Source organism: Theropithecus gelada, chromosome 6 (genome assembly GCF_003255815.1).
Source record: "Theropithecus gelada isolate Dixy chromosome 6, Tgel_1.0, whole genome shotgun sequence".
NCBI classification, from domain to species: domain Eukaryota; kingdom Metazoa; phylum Chordata; class Mammalia; order Primates; family Cercopithecidae; genus Theropithecus; species Theropithecus gelada.
The window spans coordinates 128268022-128286312 of record NC_037673.1 but is presented as its reverse complement, the minus strand read 5'-3'; the positions used below and the strand labels follow the sequence as shown (position 1 = coordinate 128286312).

At 40.0% G+C, this 18291-nt stretch overlaps 1 protein-coding gene across 2 annotated transcripts in view; it reads left to right on the top strand.

Annotated features, from left to right (window-relative positions):
* MEIKIN (meiotic kinetochore factor) overlaps positions 1–18291 on the top strand; it is a 142244-nt gene that overhangs the window by 58321 nt on the left and 65632 nt on the right. The window contains exon 9 of one of the 2 annotated variants that reach the window (XM_025388686.1): positions 5859–5929. In XM_025388686.1, the coding sequence (XP_025244471.1) occupies positions 5859–5929 (71 nt within the window). Of the gene's footprint in view, positions 1–5858; positions 5934–18291 lie in introns of both variants that reach the window. The other variant, XM_025388687.1, reaches the window with a different exon arrangement.

The window sequence follows — 18291 nt, the reverse complement described above, 5'->3', positions numbered from 1 at the left end:
ACAGGCCCATGGGGAGTACTGCCAGGCTACCACTGGTGTTCCTTTAGGGCCCAAGGGCTCTCCAGTCAGCTTGTGGTAAATGCTGCCTGGGACTTACCCTTCAGGGCAGTGGACTTCTCTCTGGACCAGGGCACATCCAGAAATGCTGTCCAAGAGCCAAGGCCTGGCATTAGGGACCTCCAAGAGCCCATTTGGTGCTCTCCCCTTCTGTGGCTGAGCTGGTATCTAAGGTGCAAGATAAAATCTCCTTTACATTTCCCTCACTTCTCTCAGGCAGAGAGTCTCTCCCCATAACCACCATAGCTGGGAATGTGTTGAGTGTCACCTGCAGCCACCCTCAGAGTCTCACCTAAGGCCCATGGTATACTACCTGGTATCATTGCTGGTTATTTAGGGCCCAAGGGCTCTTTAATCAGCAGGTGATGAAACCTGCCAGACTGGGTCCTCCTTCCCTTCAAGGCAGTGGGTTCCCTTCTGGCCCAGGGTGTGTCTAGAAATGTTGTCTGGGAGCTAGAGCCTTACTGCTCTTCCTGGTACCCTACCCTGCTGTGGCTGAGCTGGTATCCAAGATGGAAGACAATGTCCTCTCTACTCTTTTCTCTCTTCTCCTCAAGCAAAAGAAAGGGGTCTCTTTTGGAGCCATGAGCTGTGCAGCCTGGGGTTGTGAGAGGGGTGGCATAAGCATTCCTTTAGCTGCCCTGGCTAGTGTCTCAGTAGGTCACATCCCCTCCCCCCGCCCACCCCGCCCGCCCCAAGTCCACTGGCTCTGAGCCCAGTTCAGCACTAGGACTCGCCTGGGAGTTGCAGTCCTTGTAGCCTAGGCTTTCAAGTTTATTTAGGGCCCCAGAGCATTTTATTCCATAGTGGTAAGGCTTGCTGGAACTCAAGTTCTGACTGTTGGAATAGGTGATTTCCCTTTGGCTAGGTCTGGTTTAAATACTCCTTCCATAGGTGGGCACCAGCTGAGTTCAGCCCAGGTTTGCCTTCCACTTGACAGGGCAGCATTAAGTTCAGTGCAATGTCTCACAATCCCTGTACTCTCCTTCCAAATGCATAGATTCTCTATACACACCACAGGGCTGCTGCCGTGGGATGAAGGAGGTGTGGTGTTGGTGATTTAAGACTGTCTTTCTTAACCTTTTCCAGTGCCTCTTTAGCAACATGAAGTTAAAACCAGATACTATGAGTGCTCACCTGAATTTTGGTTCTTATGAAGGTGCTTTTTGTGTATAGATAGTTGTTAAATTGGTGTCCTTGTAGGGGCAATGATCAGTGGAGTCTTCTATTCAGCCATCTTGCTTTGTTCTTCCTTACACATTTCTTAATTCAACATATCCAGCTGTGTTTCAACTGTGTGCCAGGCTCTTCTATTAAGTGTTAAGAAATTCAGAAATGGCTATTTTCTTGCTGTCACGGATTGTATAGTCTAGTAATAGCGATAAACAAATAAATAAGAAAGTACTTCTCAAGCAACTCCTGTTCAGACTTGCAATCTTAATTGCCAACATCAGTCATTAAATGTGGGAGTTTTTCAGAGTTAGTTCCTAGATTCTAATCTCTTTTTATCTTCTGCCTGACATGTATAGGTGTCATGTAATAGGCAGGATTTCCAGGTTTTCTCTTAACCTGGACTCTCCTCCTCTGAGGTTAAGACCATTATATGCAGCTGCCTTCTAGATATCTCCTCTTGGATATTTTAGAGGCATCTCAATTTAGTGTTCATTAATTTAGTTCATTCAGCAAATATTTATTAAGCACCTAAGTATGACACTAACTGTTTTAGTTACTGGGAAACATGACAGTATCCTTGCCCTAATAGAACAAATGTTACATAGTGGAAAAAAAGATAATAAACAGATAAATAAATATATAACGTCAAGTAGAAATAACAGTAACTAAGGAATATAAGGTAGGGTAAAGAGGTGTAACCAGGCATGCTATTTTAGATAGAGCAATCAGGATAGGCCTCTCTGAGGAGGTGAGAGCTTGAATAAAGTTAGAGAGTCAGACTTGTGGAAACCTGGGAGGCAGAGCATGCCAGGCAAAGGGAACAATACATGAAAAGACCATGAGATGGGAATGTGCTTGGCATGCTTGAGGAAGAGGAAAGAGGTCATTGTGGCTGGAGCACAGTGAGTAGGAAGATGAATGGTTGAAATTGTGGTCAGAGAGCTAACCAGGTTTTATAAAGTAGAGCCTTGTATACTATTGTAAGGACTATGGATTTTATTCTAAATGTACTGAGAAATACATCTTAGATCATCTTAGAGCAGACAGATGACATGATCAGATATATAATCTTTATTTTACATTTTATTTCATTTTAAATGAATTTAAATAATCCCATAGGTCAGTAGCTACAACACCTGACATTACCATTTTAGGATATTCATATATGTTGTAGCAAGATGGAAAATAATCTAAATATAAATCTGAGAAACTACTGTGTTTCACCTATTCTTTCTGCTTTATCCCTCACTCCAGAGGAGCAGGCTCTAAACTGGAGAAACTCCAAGCTTCCAAGAGCCCTTGAGTTCTTTGTGTCTGGGTCCAGTGCATCTGTGGTCCTAAGGTTCTAAGAGGTGGTAGTTTTCTATGTTCCAAAGACTCAGATTATATATTTTAGAATTATCATTTTGGCTGTTATGTGGAGAATAGACTACAACGGCAAGAGTGGAAGCAAGGAGACCTTATTAAACTATTACAGTGATCAGATAATAGTGTTTTAAACCATGATAGTAGCAGTGGTCTGATTTGGAATATATTTTAAAGGCAGATATACCAGGAATCTGTGATTATCCTGGATATTAGGTAAGAGAAAAAATAGAAGTCAAGGATGCGTATTAAATTCTTGAGAAATCAGATGAATGATGATACCATTTATTGAGATGGGAGCACTGTAGGGCAGACCAAGTTGGGAGAATGGTTAAGAGAATTTTTTTGGATATATTAAATTTGATCTGTCAGCCCATACACATAATGTTTTGTGAAAGAACGCCAACAGAACATGTATATACTATATAATTTCATATATATAAAGTTCAAGAACAGGCAAGACTATTCTGGGTGACATGTCAAAACAGTGGTAGTCTTTGGAAAAAGGGTGCCAACAAGGAAAGAAAACAGAAAACTTCTCAGTGCTGGAAATATTTTGTATCTTGATCTGGGTGGTAGATACATGGATGAATACATATATACCAAGATTGTGACTGCTATTATATATGTGGTATACTTCAATAAAATATTTAAAAACTGAAAGGCTTATTAGCTTTCAAGTGGGGATGTCATGAAGGCAGTTTATGATGCAGGAGTCTAGAGAACTCCAGACCAGAGGCTAGGGCTATGGATACATACTTGGAGCCAGCAAAGAGATGTTTTGAAGCCATAGGATTAAATGAAATCATGTAGGAGGTAAAAATAATTTTTAAAAAGCATACACAGTGAATGGAAATGGGACACTCCAACATTTAGAGGTAGGGAAAGGGAGAAATATCCAGCAAAAAAATTTAAAAAAAAAACAAAACTGAGACCTAATGGCTCGTGCTGTAGTAGGAAAACCAGGAAAGAATGATGAAGCCAGGAGAGGAGAGTGTTTTAAGGAAGGAATAATCCCAGCTATGACAAAAGTTATCAAGATTATGAAATCACATGAGGATTGAGGACTAAGAATTGTCACAGCCAAGACCTAACCTGGCCCTACATTATTGTCCTCCAGGTTGGTTAACAGATGTGGTTCAGCAAACCGGAAACCTGAGGGTCATCCTTAACGCTTCCTTTTTTGTCATTTCTCAGGCTAATATCTAATCTATTTCCAAATCTTGGTATTAGTTTTATCTCCTACAGAGCTCTCAAACCTACCTGCTGCTTCTTACCCTCAAAGATCCATATAGCAGGAGTGATTAGTCTCTAGCATTAACAGATTTAGCAAATAAAGTTACAGAATACCCAGTTAAATTTGAATTCTAATAAACAGCAAATAATTTTTAAGATAAGTATGTCCTAAATGTTGCTCATGCTTGTGCTATTAAATGTGATATACTAAAATATTATTCAGTGTTAATTTGAAATTCACATTTAACTGGGCAATAGTGTATTTTATCTGGCAACCCTATTAGCCTCAGTAGTGAGGCTGAGGAATACATAAGAAAAACACAGATCATAAAAAGAAGGACTTTGTAATGGTAAATTAAGGAGCTTGAGTTTAACTTGGGGGCAGAGGAAAGGCTTTGAAGAGTTTTAGGCAAACAATATTTGCATTTTAAGTATAAAAGGATAATGGACTGCCGACGGAGGTGAATTGAAATGCTATTGAAACCTAAAGAAAATCTTTTGGTACCTTAATTCAAGGTAGTATTGTTAAGAATAAAGAAAAGCTGAACTGGGCATGGTGGTTTACACCTGTAATCCCAGTACTTTGGGAGGCTGAGGCAGGCAGATCACTTGAGGTCAGGAGTTTGAGACCAGCCTGGCCAACATGGTGAGAGCCCATGTCTACTTAAAAAAAAAAAAAAAAAAAAGGCCAGGCGTGGTGGCTCATGCCTGTAATCCCAACACTTTGGGAGGCTGAGGAGGGCAGATCACCTGAGCTCAGGAGTTTGAGACCAGCCTGGCCAACATGGTGAAACCCTGTCTCTACTAAAAAAATTAAAAAATAAAAAAAATAGCCAGGCGTGGTGGCAGGCACCTATAATCCCAGCTACTCGGGAGGCTGAGACAGGAGAATCACTTGAACCCGGGAGGTGGAGGTTGCAGTGAGCCTAGATCATGACACTGTACTCCAGCCTGGGCCACAAAGAGCGAAACTCTGTCTCAAAAAAAAATTATATATATATAAGCTGGGTGTGGTGGTGTGTGCCTATAATCTCAGCTACTTGGGAGGCTGAGGCAGGAGAATTGCTGAGAGGTGGAGTTTGCAGTGAGCACAGATCGCACCACTGTCCTCCAGCCTGAGGAACAGAGTAAGATTCCATCTCAAAAAAAAAGGAAAAGAAAAGCTGAATATACAACTTTAAATGCATATGATAGGCAAAATTGGCACATAGCAGACCCTCAATAAATATTCGTTGCTTGGATTGAGTCCAGAGAGGGGAAAAGGGAAGACTCAAGACTGAAGAAGAGACATAAAAAGGAGCCAGGTTAGAAGTGTTCCAGCCTGTTGTAGTAAGGTCTAGTGAGGTAGGACAGGAAAGGTCTCTGCTGATATTGGTGGAAGTGCAACTGGATACTTTGGATTTGGAAGTAAATAGGAGGAGAGGAAATAAAGTTAGTATACATGGAAGATCTTTTAAGAAATTTGCCTGTGGGCAAGAAGAGATATAGGGGCTGCAGCAGGAAGTGGATATGAGGTACCAGGAAACTTTTTGATGAGAGAGGCTTGAGAATGTTTAAAATGCTGATAGAAAAGTTGCAGTAAACAGGTACACTAAGAGCTGAGACTTCGCTACTGTACAATTTTTTCATATAACCAAAAACCACTTGTACCCCTAAAGCTATTGAAATTTAAAAAAAGAAAAAAGAAAAAATTGTAGTAGAAAAATAGCTTGAAAATGTGGAGAGTGGAAATGGTAGGATAATGAATGAAGAATTATAATCACATGCAACTTTCCCTACTAACTGAAAAGAAAATATTTTATATATATTTTATTTGCTTCTCTGAAACCTGGAGCTCTTAAGATAAGGATGTTTTTATTATTCAACATACATTCATTTTTCTTGTTTAATTGTTGACAAAGGTGCAGTCATTAAAATCAGGGGTTTTTAAAATATTGTTTTGTCAAATTTGAATTCTCTTGTCCTTTGGACTCATAGTTAATGACAGATGAAATAAGTAGAATACTAAACTATGTTTTTATTTATAGATAATGCAGCTTGTGAGATTTTACTTGCTGAGAAAACTTGCCCTTCAATCCCTGAAAAAACAAAGAAAAAAGCAAGTATTGAAGCAGAATAACTGCATAAATCATAATAAATTTCATTAATAAATAATTTACTTTTAACTAACAGTTTAAATTTACTTTTTTCTTTTTTTAAAGAAATGGGGTCTTGGCCGGGCATGGTGGCTCATGCCTGTAATCCCAGTACTTTGGGACGCCGAGGCGGGAGGATCACGAGGTCAGGAGATCGAGACCATCCTGGCTAACATGGTGAAACCCCGTCTCTACTGAAAATACAAAAAATTAGCTGGGCATGGTGGTGGATGCCTGCAGTCCTAGCTACTCAGGAGACTGAGGCAGGAGAATGGCGTGGACCCAGGAGGCGGAGCTTGCAGTGAGCTGAGATGGCGCCACTGCACTCCAGCCTGGGCGACAGAGCGAGGCTCTGTCTCCAAAAAAAAAAAAAAGAAAAGAAATGGGGTCTCATTCTGTCACCCAGGTTGGAGTTCAGTGCTGCGATCATAGCTCACTACAGCCTTGAACTTTTGGGCTCAAGCTGTTCTCCTGCTTCAGCCTCCCAAGTAACTGGAACTATAGGCATGCATGCACTACAATGCCCAGCTAATTTTTAAACGTTTTTATAGAGATGGGGTATCACTTGTTGTCCAGGCTAGTCTCAGACTCCTGGCCTCAAGCGATCCTACTACCTCAGCCTCCCAAAGTGCTGGAATTACAGGCATGAGCCACTGTACCCAGCCTTAACCAATACTGGTTTTTTTTTTGAGACAGAGTCTCGCTCTGTCACCCAGGCTGGAGTGCAGTGGCATGGTCTCAGCTCACTGCAAGCTCTGCCTCCAGGGTTCATGCAATTCTCCTGCCTCAGCCTCCCGAAAAGCTGGGACTACAGGTGCCCGCCACCACTCCTGGATAATTTTTCGTAATTTTAGTAGAGACAGGGTTTCACTGTGTTAGCCAGGATGGTCTCGATCTCCTGACCTCATGATCTGCCTGCCTCGGCCTCCCAAAGTGTTGGGATTACAGGCGTGAGCCACTGTGCCTGGCCAACCAATACTTTTATAGGAATTCTTTTTCAGCTATTTAAATCAATAATTAAAAGCATTTTGGAAGTTTATCAAACAGATTATTCAATTTTGTGAAAAAGCTATGCAGCTTATAAATAAGAATATACTGTATATCAGTTTAATGAAAGAGAATGAAAATGTATAGTAGTCCCCCCTTATCTGTGAGGGATACATCCCAAGACCCCCAGTGGATGTGGATAGTACTGAACCCTATGTATACTACATGTTTTTGATCTGATAACTGAGACAGCTACTGAGTAACTAATGAGAGGGTAGTATGTCTATCATGGATATGCTGGATAAAGGGATGATTGATCCTGGAGTGGACTGGACTGAGTGGGATGGCACACAATTTCTTCATGCTACTCAGAATGGTGTGCAATTAAAAACTTACAAATTGTTTATTTCTAGAACTTTCCATCTTATATTTTGGATTGTGGTTGACCACAGGTAACTGAAACTGTGGTAGACAAAACTGTGGATGGGTGATGGGGGAGACCAGTGTACTTTACATTTTTTATAACTTCTCTTTGAATAATGCTGAAGATTACTTATGAATCATTATGTTAGGCATGGAATCTGGATCTTTTTTTTTTTTTTTGAGACAGGCGCTTGCCTTGTCACCCAGGCTGGAGTGCAGTGGCTCGCTCACCACTCACTGTAACCTTGACCTCCTCGGACTCAAATGATTCTCTTGCCTTAGCCTACCTAGTAGCTGGAACTACAGGCACACACTGCCACAAATGGCTAATTTTCATATTTTTGGTAGAGACGGGGTTTCACCATGTTGCTCAGGCTGGCCTTGAACTCCTGGGCTCAAGCGATACACCCACCTCAACCTTCCAAAGTGTTGGGATTACAGGTGTGAGCCATCATGCCCAGCTGGAATCTGGAGGTCTCTGGGGAGAATTTTGGACTTTATTTCGTATGTAGCAAGAGCTACTTTTTGAGTGACTTTTCATTAATTATATATTTTCTTTATATCATTCCAGGCAGGTTAGTAGTTAGTTTTTGTTTGTTTGCTTATTTGTTTTTACTTATTTTATAGCTTAGAAAACTGAGGTTTAGATTTTCACCAGTTTTTTGAGGAGGTTGTGGCAGATCTTTCCAGATCTAAAGCCTATACTCTTTCTACTACACTAGATTGTCACTGTAAGGAATTAGGGAACAAATAGAAAAGGGGCAAGAGGGTGAATAGGGAGACCCATTAGTAGGGAGTTACAAAGTTACAAAGATTTTTGGTGAAAGATAGTGGTGGCTTTGACTAGGGTGTTTGATAGGAGAGATCAAGAAATACCCATGTATTCAAGATAATTTTGCCTGTAGAGTTGATAGATTGGATACAAATGATGAAGGAATAAGAAATGTTAAGAAAGACTTCTAGGTTTCCGTTTTGAGCTTCTTTAGTGGATAAAGACGCTAATTACTGTGATAGGAAAGACAGGAGTTCTGAGGATGCATGAAGATGGAAATGTTGAGAAGGCCATTGGCTATAAATCTGGAGGTCAGGGGAACAGATGTACTATATTATAAATTTTTTTAAAGTTATGGTAACGGGTGAAATCTCCTAGGAAATAGTATCTACAGAGTAAGGAAGAGAAGTGGACCCAGGTCAATCCCTGGAAAACTTCATAGTCACGTACAAAAGGAAGAGTGGTGGAAAAGAGGAGAAAAAGAAACAGAATGTAGTATCATAGAAATCAAGAGAGGAAATCATGTCACCCACAAAAGGGGGAATGATCAACAGTGTTGAGTGCTGCTTGAAGGTGCAGTATTATAAAGATTTTTTTTGTTTGTTTTTTGTGTCTATGTTATTTTGATTATTTACATTAAAATATTAATTATTATGAGTACATAATAGCTGTATGTCTTTTTTTTTTTTTTTTTGAGACGGAGTCTCGCGCTGTGTCACCCAGGCTGGAGTGCAGTGGCGCGATCTCGGCTCACTGCAAGCTCCGCCTCCCAGGTTCAGGCCATTCTCCTGCCTCAGCCTCCGAGTAGCTGGGACTACAGGCGCCCGCCACCACGCCCGGCTAGTTTTTTGTATTTTTAGTAGAGACGGGGTTTCACCATGTTAGCCAGGATGGTCTCGATCTCCTGACCTCGTGATCCGCCCGCCTCGGCCTCCCAAAGTGCTGGGATTACAGGCTTGAGCCACCGCGCCCGGCAGCTGTATGTCTTTATGGGGTACATGTGATGTTTTGATAAAGGCACACAATGCATAATAATCAAATCAGGGTAAATGGGATATCTACCATCTCAAGAATTTATTGTTTCTTGTGTTAGGAAGGAATTTAAAAGTCAATTGTAGGACTTCCAGTTTCCAGTGCAGCAATGTAAGAATCTTAGAAGTTGTCACTTTGTCCTAACAACAAGTAAAGTGCTGAACAAACTGAAAAGTCACCAGTTTTTCTTGGGTCCGTCAGAGAAGTAAGGTCATAGAGAAAACTGCTGCACCAAATATTAGAGAGACAGACAGGAGGATACAGAGAATCACAACCCACCAAAACAGAAACCCATGAACAGAAACCTCCATGGGAACCATTGCCAGGATAGAAAAACCTAAACAGTGTTGATGAATTGCTGGAGGCTCAATATGGACAAATCTGAGAGTCCTAGGTGGTCCCCTTGCCACTTTTGTGAGTTTTACTTCCAGGAGCTCTACCATCAGGTCTTCACAGTAAATGTTAGAGTAAAATCCTCTCATGCTTCTAGCAGTGGGAGGAGAAAGGAACTATTTGAAACAGAATGCTAGAACATTCAAGTTTTTTGTTTTTGTTTTTGTTTTTTGTAAGAAGGCCTGGCCTCAGGAGAAAGTGTTTTTCCAGAACCTAACCTGCTGGGGGACCTATGTAGCAGACAAACTGGTTCTAAAGTTTATATAGAGAGGGAAAAGATACAGAATAGCCAACTCAATATTGAAGGAGAAAAAGTCAAAGGACTGATACTACCTGTGTTTAAGACTACTGTAAAGCTATAGTGATCAAGATGGTGTGGGTTTGGTAAAAGAATAAACAAACAGATCAATTGAACAGAATAGAGAGAGAACTCAGAAATAGACCCATAAAAATATAGTCAACTGATCTTTGACAAAGGAGCAAAGGCAATATAATGGAGAAAAGTTGGTATTTTCTACAAATGGTGCTTGAATAACTGGACCCCCAAATGCAAAAACATGAACCTAGACACAGACCTTATACCCTTCACAATAATTAATCAAAATGGGTCATAGACCTAAATGTAAAATGCAAAACTATGAAACTTCTAGACAATAACATAGGATAAAATCTAGGTGACCTTGAGTATGGTGATGACTTTTTAGATAGAATACCAAAGGCACAATTATAAAAGAAATAATTGATAACCTGGACTTAATTAAAATAAAAAAAAACTTCTGCTGTATGAAGGACAATGTCAAGATAATGAGATAACAAGCCACAGATTGGGAGACAGTATTTGCAAAAGACATACCTGATCAAAGATTTTCAACCAACATAGACAAGCCTTAAAACTCAACAATAAGGGCCAGGCATAGTGGCTCATGCCTGTAATCCTGGCACTTTGGGAGGCCAAGGCAGGCAGATTGTTTGAGCCCATGAATTTGAGACAAGCCTGGGCAACATTTTGTACTTTTTTGTAGAGACAGAATCCCTGTCGGGAGGCTGAGATGGGAGGATTGCATAAGCCTGGGAGGTTAAGGCTGCAGTGAGCCCTGACCACACCTCTGCACACTGCTGCCTGGGTAACAGAGTGATATCCTGTCTCAAAAAACAAAAACAACAAAAAAACCCAATCAAGCAAAAACCCTCAAGAATAAGAAAAAGGAAAACCCAATGAAAAATGGGCCAAAGACCTGAACAGACACCTCACAAAAGAAGATATACAAATGGCAATAGTTTATGAAAAGCTGTTCAACATCTTATGTCATTAGGCAATTGCAAACTAAAACAACAGTGAGTGGCTGGGTGCTGTGACTCATGGCTGCAATCCCAACATTTTGGGGGACTGAGGCAAGTGGATTGCTTGAGCCCAGGATTCAAGACCAGCCTGGGCAACATGGCAAAACGCTGTCTCTACAAAAAATACAAAAAAAAAAAAAAAAATTAGCCTGGCATGGTGGTGCAGGCCTGTAGTCATAACTACTCTGGAAGTGAAGGTAGGAGGATCACCTGAACTTGGGAGGTCGAGGCTGCAGTGAGCTGTGATCATGCCACTGCACTCCAGCCTGGGCAACAGAGTGAGACTCTGTTTCAAAAAAACCAAAAACAGCAACAGCGAGTTATTATTACACATCTATTAGAATGATCAAAATCCAAAACACGGACAACACCAAATGCTGGTGAGGATGTGAAGCAACAGGAAATCTCATTCTTTGCTGCTGAGAATGCAACATGATACAGTCACTTTGGAAAATGGTTTGGTGATTTTTAAAAACTAAACATACTCCTATATATGATCCAGCAATTACATTCCTTAGTGTTTATGCAAATGAATTGAAAAATTATATCCACACAAAAAATGCACCTGAACATTTATAGCAACTGCATTCATAATTGCCAAAACTTGGAAGCAATGAAAATGTTCTTCAGTAGGTGAATGCATAAATAAACTGTGGTATATCCAAACAATGGAATATTATTTAGCACTAAAAAGGAATTAGGTATCCAGCAATTAAAAGACATGGAGGAAACTTAAATTCATATTACTAAGTGAAAGAAGTGACTTTAAAAAGGCTACATACTGTGTGATTCCAACTATATGATGTTCTGGAAAAGCAAAACTATGTTGACAATAACAAGATTGGTGGTTGCTAGAGGTTAGGAGGAAGGAATGAATGAATAGGCAAATTACAGAGGAATTTTAAGACTGGGAAACTACTTTGTGTGATATTAGAATGGTGGGTACATCTCATTATACGTTTGTCAAAACCCACAGAATATACAACACCAAGAGTGAACCCAACCCTAAGGTAAACTGTGGCCTTTTAAGATAATGTGTTAGTGTAGGTTCATCGATTATAGTAAATATACCACTATTGTATAGGATCTTGATAGCAGGGGAGGTTTTACATGTGTGGCGACTGGGGATATATGAGAAGTCTATACTTTCTGCTCAAGTTTGCTGTGAACCCAAAACTGACCTAAAAGATAAAATTCATTAATTTTTTTAAAAAGTCAGTTGAATTTGGAATCATGAAGGAAACTGGTGACTTTGGTAGGAAAAATTTTAGCAGACTAAAGAGAGGCAAACCAGATTAGAATAGGTTGAAGACCATGGAAAGTGAGGAAGTAACAATTATTTATAGAGCTTGACTCTGAAGGGAAATAGAGAAAAATAATGGTAACTGGATGAATATGCAGGGTTATAGGAAGCTTTTTCTTTTAAGATGAGATATACTGTGTCATTGTTGAGGACTAATGGGAATGAAGGAAGGGAGGAAGACAGGATAGTTAAATTTAACTCAATAGGCAACTAGAATTCCCTATGGCCTAGAGATCTAATTGAACTTGGCCTGAATTTCACTTCTTTAGCCAAAAGCAATAAAAAATATTCCCAATCCTTTCTACATTTTCTTTTCTTCACTTCCTCATGATTACCTGTCCTTCTCCTGCTTCCATGCATACTGTCAGTTCCATGAATTCTCCCCCACTCTCTCACCTTCCATCCCTCCTGGGGCTGAAGAGGCAGCCACAGACAGCAGTCCTATTCCCTCACCCCCACAGAGGGGCAACTGTGCATTCTTACACACTCCAAAGACAAATTCCACTGCCTGCTCTAGGCCAAGGCTCAGATGAAGCCCATCCCTTTCAGTTTCCTGCCTATGGCTATTCCCAGGGGAAGCAACTCCACTCTTCCCAGTTGCAGGGCCACAGCACAGCTGCTGCTGTCTCCACCTGAGCATTCTGCCAATGGCCACAGGGTCATTCTGCCTCTGCATGCCACAGCCAGCATCCTTACACACCATGAGGAGGCCTAAGGGCACAACCTAGCTTGGCTCTACCTCCCCTAGTACCCAAGGATGCTATCCAGAGGTCTGAGGATCACCCAGCCCAGTACACCATTGGTTGCACCTAAGCACTCTTCCCAGGGTCTGAGATCAAGTCCAATCAACCTGCCACTACCACTACAGCTGGCATTCACCAGCATGTGCCACTTACAGATCTGGAAACCGGCCTGCCCAACCCATTGTAGCCATGCCAACACCAACACAGTTGACTGAGTTCCAGTGGATTTTCCTATCACTGCTACTGCCATTGACCATGCCATGCACACTCCACAAGGACTCTAGAATTCACCCACCTACACAGCCTACTGCTGCCATTCCTGGCATACAAGCATGCCACCTAGAGGCCCAATAATTGGCTACCTGGATCCACTAACACCAATGCCAGGGTATGCTGCCTTGGGGCCCAAGGACAGGCATGCTTAACATACCACTGCCACCATTGAGACCTGAAGACCAGTCTACTTGGCATCCCAGAACCCAGAAAAACTTCATCATAGTCTCCACTAACAACCACATGCTAAGCCACCAAGGAAATCACAGATACCACTGATGCTGTTTACAGCCAAAGAAATCATACAAAGACAATAATACTGCATATGCCCTGAATCAGAGCAAATGTGCTCTAGCCTACCAACACCATATATACATCTTCAGAAAAATGTGCCCCTGATGAAAGCAAATTCAAAAAAATTGGAAAAAGCAGCTGTGACACCAGATGCACAGATATTAATGTAAGGACACAGGAAACATGAAACAGCAAGGAAATATGAACCTGCAAAGGTACACAATAATTTCTCCAGCAACAGATCCTAATGCAAAAGAAATTCATGGCTGGGCGCAGTGGCTCATGCCTGTAATCCCAGCACTTTGGGAGGCTGAGGTAGGCGGATCACAAGGTCAGGAGAGCGAGACCATCCTGGCTAACATGGTGAAACCCCATCTCTACTAAAAATACAAAAAATTAGCCAGGCGTGGTGGCAGGTGTCTGTAGTCCCAGCTACTCAGGAGGCTGAGGCAGGAGAATGGCATGAACCCAGTAGGCAGAGCTTGCAGTGAGCAGAGATTGTGCCAGTGCACTGCAGGCTGGGCATCAGAGCAAGACTCTGTCTAAAAAAAAAAAAGAAAAAGAAAAAGAATCACAAAATCCCAGGAAAAAGAATTCCAAATTTTGAATTTTGATACTAAAGAAGCCTGGTGAGATGCAAGAGAATTCCAAAAATCAATACAAAGAAATCAGAAAAAAAATTCAGGATACAAATGAGAAATTTACCGAAGAGATGGATATTATTTTAAAAAGAACCAAACAGAAATTCTGGAACTGAAGGTTTCATTGAATGAAATACAAAATACACTCAAAAGATTCAACAACAGACTAAATCAAACAGAGGAAAGAATCTCAGAACTTGAAGACAGTTATTTTGACATAACCCAGTTAGGCAAAAATAAAGAAAAAATTAGCAAGGATGAGCAATGCCTTTGTGACTATGGAACATTATCAAGTGGCCAAATATTTGAAATATTGATATCCATGAGGGCAAAGAGAAAATGAAAGGGTTTGCAAACCTATTTAATGAAATAATAGATGAAAAATTCCCAAGTCTAACAAGAGATTTAGGCATCCAGATACAGGAGGCTCAGTGATTTCCCAAACAGATACAACATAAAAATGTCTTCTCCATGGCATATTGTAATCCAAGTGTCTAAGTGAAAGACAGAGAATTCTAAAAGCAGCAGGAGAAAAGTATCTAGTTATAAAGGAAACCCCATTAGACTAACAGCAGACTCTCTCAGCAGAAGCCTTACAGGCCAGGAAAGAATGGTATGATATATTCAAAGTGCTGAAAGAACAAATCTGCCAGCCAAGGATACTATATACAGCAAAATTGTTCTTCATCGATGAAGGAGAAATAAAGTATTTCCCAGACAATCAAATGCCAAGAGAATTCATTACTACTAAACTCAAGGGAGTCCTACAACTGGGAGTGAAATGATGATAGTTATTATCATGAAAACACATGAAACTATAAAACTCCGAAGTAAAGCAATCACACAAAGGAGGAGGAGAAAGGACTCAAATGATTCCACTACAGAAAACCACCAAAACACAATGACAAACAAGAGAAAAAGAAAGGAACAAAGAGTATACAGAACAATAAGAAAACAATTAAGAATGTAACAGGAAGAAAGCATTACATATCAATAATAAACCTGAATGTAAATGGATTGAATTCTCTACTTAAAAGATATAGACTGGCTAAATGATTAAAAAAGCATGATTCAACTATATGCTGCCTACAAGACATGCACTTTATCTGTAAAGAAAAATAGAGACTCAAAGTAAAGGAATGGTGAATTAATCAATTTTCACGTTGCTGATAAAAACATACCTGAGATTAGGAAGAAGAAAAGGTTTAATGGACTTACAGTTCCACATGACTGGGGAGGCCTCACAATCATGGCAAAAGGCGAGGAGGAGCAAGTCACATCTTACATAGATGGTGGCAGGCAGAGAGAGCTTCTGCAGGCAAACTTTCATTTTTAAAACCATCAGATCTCATGAGATGTATTCACTATCACAAGAACAGCATGGGAAAGACCTACCCCCATGATTCAGTTATCTCCCAGTGGGTCCCTCCCATAACATGTGAGAATTATGGAAGCTACAAGATGGGATTTGGGTAGGGACACAGAGCCAAACTATATCAGATGGAAAAAGATATTCCATGTGAGCAGAAACCAAAACTGAGCAGGAGTAGTTATACTTAGCTAAAAGAGACTTTAAGTCAAAAACAGGAAAAAAAAAAAAAAAAAGACAAAGGTCATTATATAATGATAAAAGGATCAATCTAGAAGAGAGTATAACAATACTAAATACATATGCACCCAACAGTACTGCACTCAGATGTATAAAGCAAATATTGCTAGATCTAAAGAGAGATAGAATCCAATACAGTAATGGGGGAGACTTCAATACTCTACTCACTCAGCACTCAACAGATCATCTAGACAGAAAATCAACACATAAATGTTGGATTTAAACTGGACTTTAGACCAAATGGACCTCACAGACATAACAGAACCTTTTAGCCAACAACTGCAGAATACATATTAACATTCTTCTCATTTACACATGGGACATTCTCCAGGATAGATCATATGTTAGGCCACAAAAGAAGTCTCAACAAACTTGAAAAAATTGAGATTGTTTCGAGTATCTTCTCAGGCCACAATGGAATAAAATTAGAAATCAATACCAAAAGGAAGTTTGGAAACTATACAATACTTGAAAACTTAGCAAGATGCCTCTGAATGATCATTGGATCAATGAAGAAATTAAGATGGAAATAAAAAAATTCTTGAAATAAGGACAGGAACAGTGGCTCATGCTTGTAATCCCAGCACTTTGGGAGGCTGTAGTGGGAGGATCACTTGAGGCCAGGAGTTTGAGACCAGCGTGGGCAACATACTGAAACCCCGTTGTCTCCTAAAAAATTTAAAAATTAGCCAGGCATGGTAGTGCATGACTGTAGTCCTAACTACTCAGGAGTCTGAGGCGGGAGGATCACTTGAACCCAAAAGTTTGAGACTGCAGCGAGCTACAATAGTGCCACTGCACTCTAGCCTGGGTGACAAAGTAAGACCTTGTCTCTTAAAAATAAAATTCTTGAAATAAATAAAAATTGAAACACAAAACACCAAAACATATGGAATATCATAAAAGCAGTGCTTAGAGGGAACTTTACAGGAATAAATACCTACATCAAAAAAGTAGTATGTGCATATGTAAATTTAATGTTATGTAAGAAAAAAAGTAGAATGATTTCCAATAAAGAATTTAATTATGTACTTTAAGGAATTAGAGAAGCAAGAACAAACAAAACCCAAAATTAGCAGAAGGAAATAATAATGATTAGAGCAGAAAGAAACGAAATAGAGACTAAAAAAATACAAAGTATCAATGAAATGAAAAGTTTGTTGTTCAAAAAGATAAAATTTACAAATCACTAGCTAGATTAACCAAGGAAAGAAGAGAGGAGACCCCAATAAACAAAATCAGGAATGAAAAAGGAGACATTACTACTGATACCACAGAATTAGAAAACATTAGCCGAGACTTTTATGAATAACTATATACTAACTAGAAAACTTAGAGAAATGGGTAAACTCCTGGAAACATACAGTATACCAAGATTGAATGAGGAAGAAATAGAAAACCTGAACAGACCAGTAATAAGTAGTGAGATTGAATCAATAATAAAAAGTCTCCCAATAAAGAAAAGCCCAGGATCAGATGGATTCACTGCCAAATTCTACCAAACATATAAATAAAAACTAATACCAATCTTACTCATACTATTTTAAAAAGTCGAAGAGGAGGGAATCCTCCCTAATTCATTCTTTGACGTTAGCATTACCCTGATTCCAAAACTAGACAAGAAACACAACAACAACAGCACAGAGAAAACTGCAGGCATGATGAACATAGACACAAAAATCCTTAACAAAATACTAGCAAACTAAATCCAACAGCACATCAAAAAGATAAAACACTTTGATTAAGTGGGTTTTATACCAGGGATGCAAGAATGGTTTAACCTGTGCAAATCAATAAATTTGATACATCGCATCAACAGAACCAAGAACAAAAACTTTATGATTATTTTTATAGATGCAGAAAAAGCATTTGATAAAATTGAACATCCCTTCATGAGAAAAACTCTTAGCAAACTAGGCATAGAAAGAACATACCTTAAAATAATAAAGGCAATATATGACAAAACCCACAGCTAACATCAGACTGAAGGGGGAAAAGTTAAAAGCCTTTCCTCTAAGAACAAGACAAAGATGCCCACCTTCCCCATGCCCATTAAACATTGTACTGGAAGTTGTAGCCAGAGCAGTAAGCCAAGAAAAAGGAATAAAAGGCATCCAAATTGGAAAAGAGGAACTCTAATTGACCCTCTTTGGGGATTGCATTATTCATTTTTTTTTTTTTTTGGAGACAGAGTCTCTCTCTGTCACCCAGGCTGAAGTGCAATGGCGCGATCTTGACTCACTGCATCCTCCACCTCCCGGGTTTAAGCAGTTCTCCTACCTCAGCCTCCCAAGTAGCTGGGACTACAGGCATGTTTGTATTTTTAGTAGAAACAGGGTTTCACCATGTTGGCCAGGATGGTCTCGATCTCTTGACCTCATGATCCGCCTGCTTTGGCCTCCCAAAGTGCTGGGATTACAGGCATGAACCACTGCACTTGGCCTATGCTTATTTTTAGAAAACCAAAAGACTCCATCAAAAAACTCTTAGGGCTGGGCACAATGGCTCATGCCT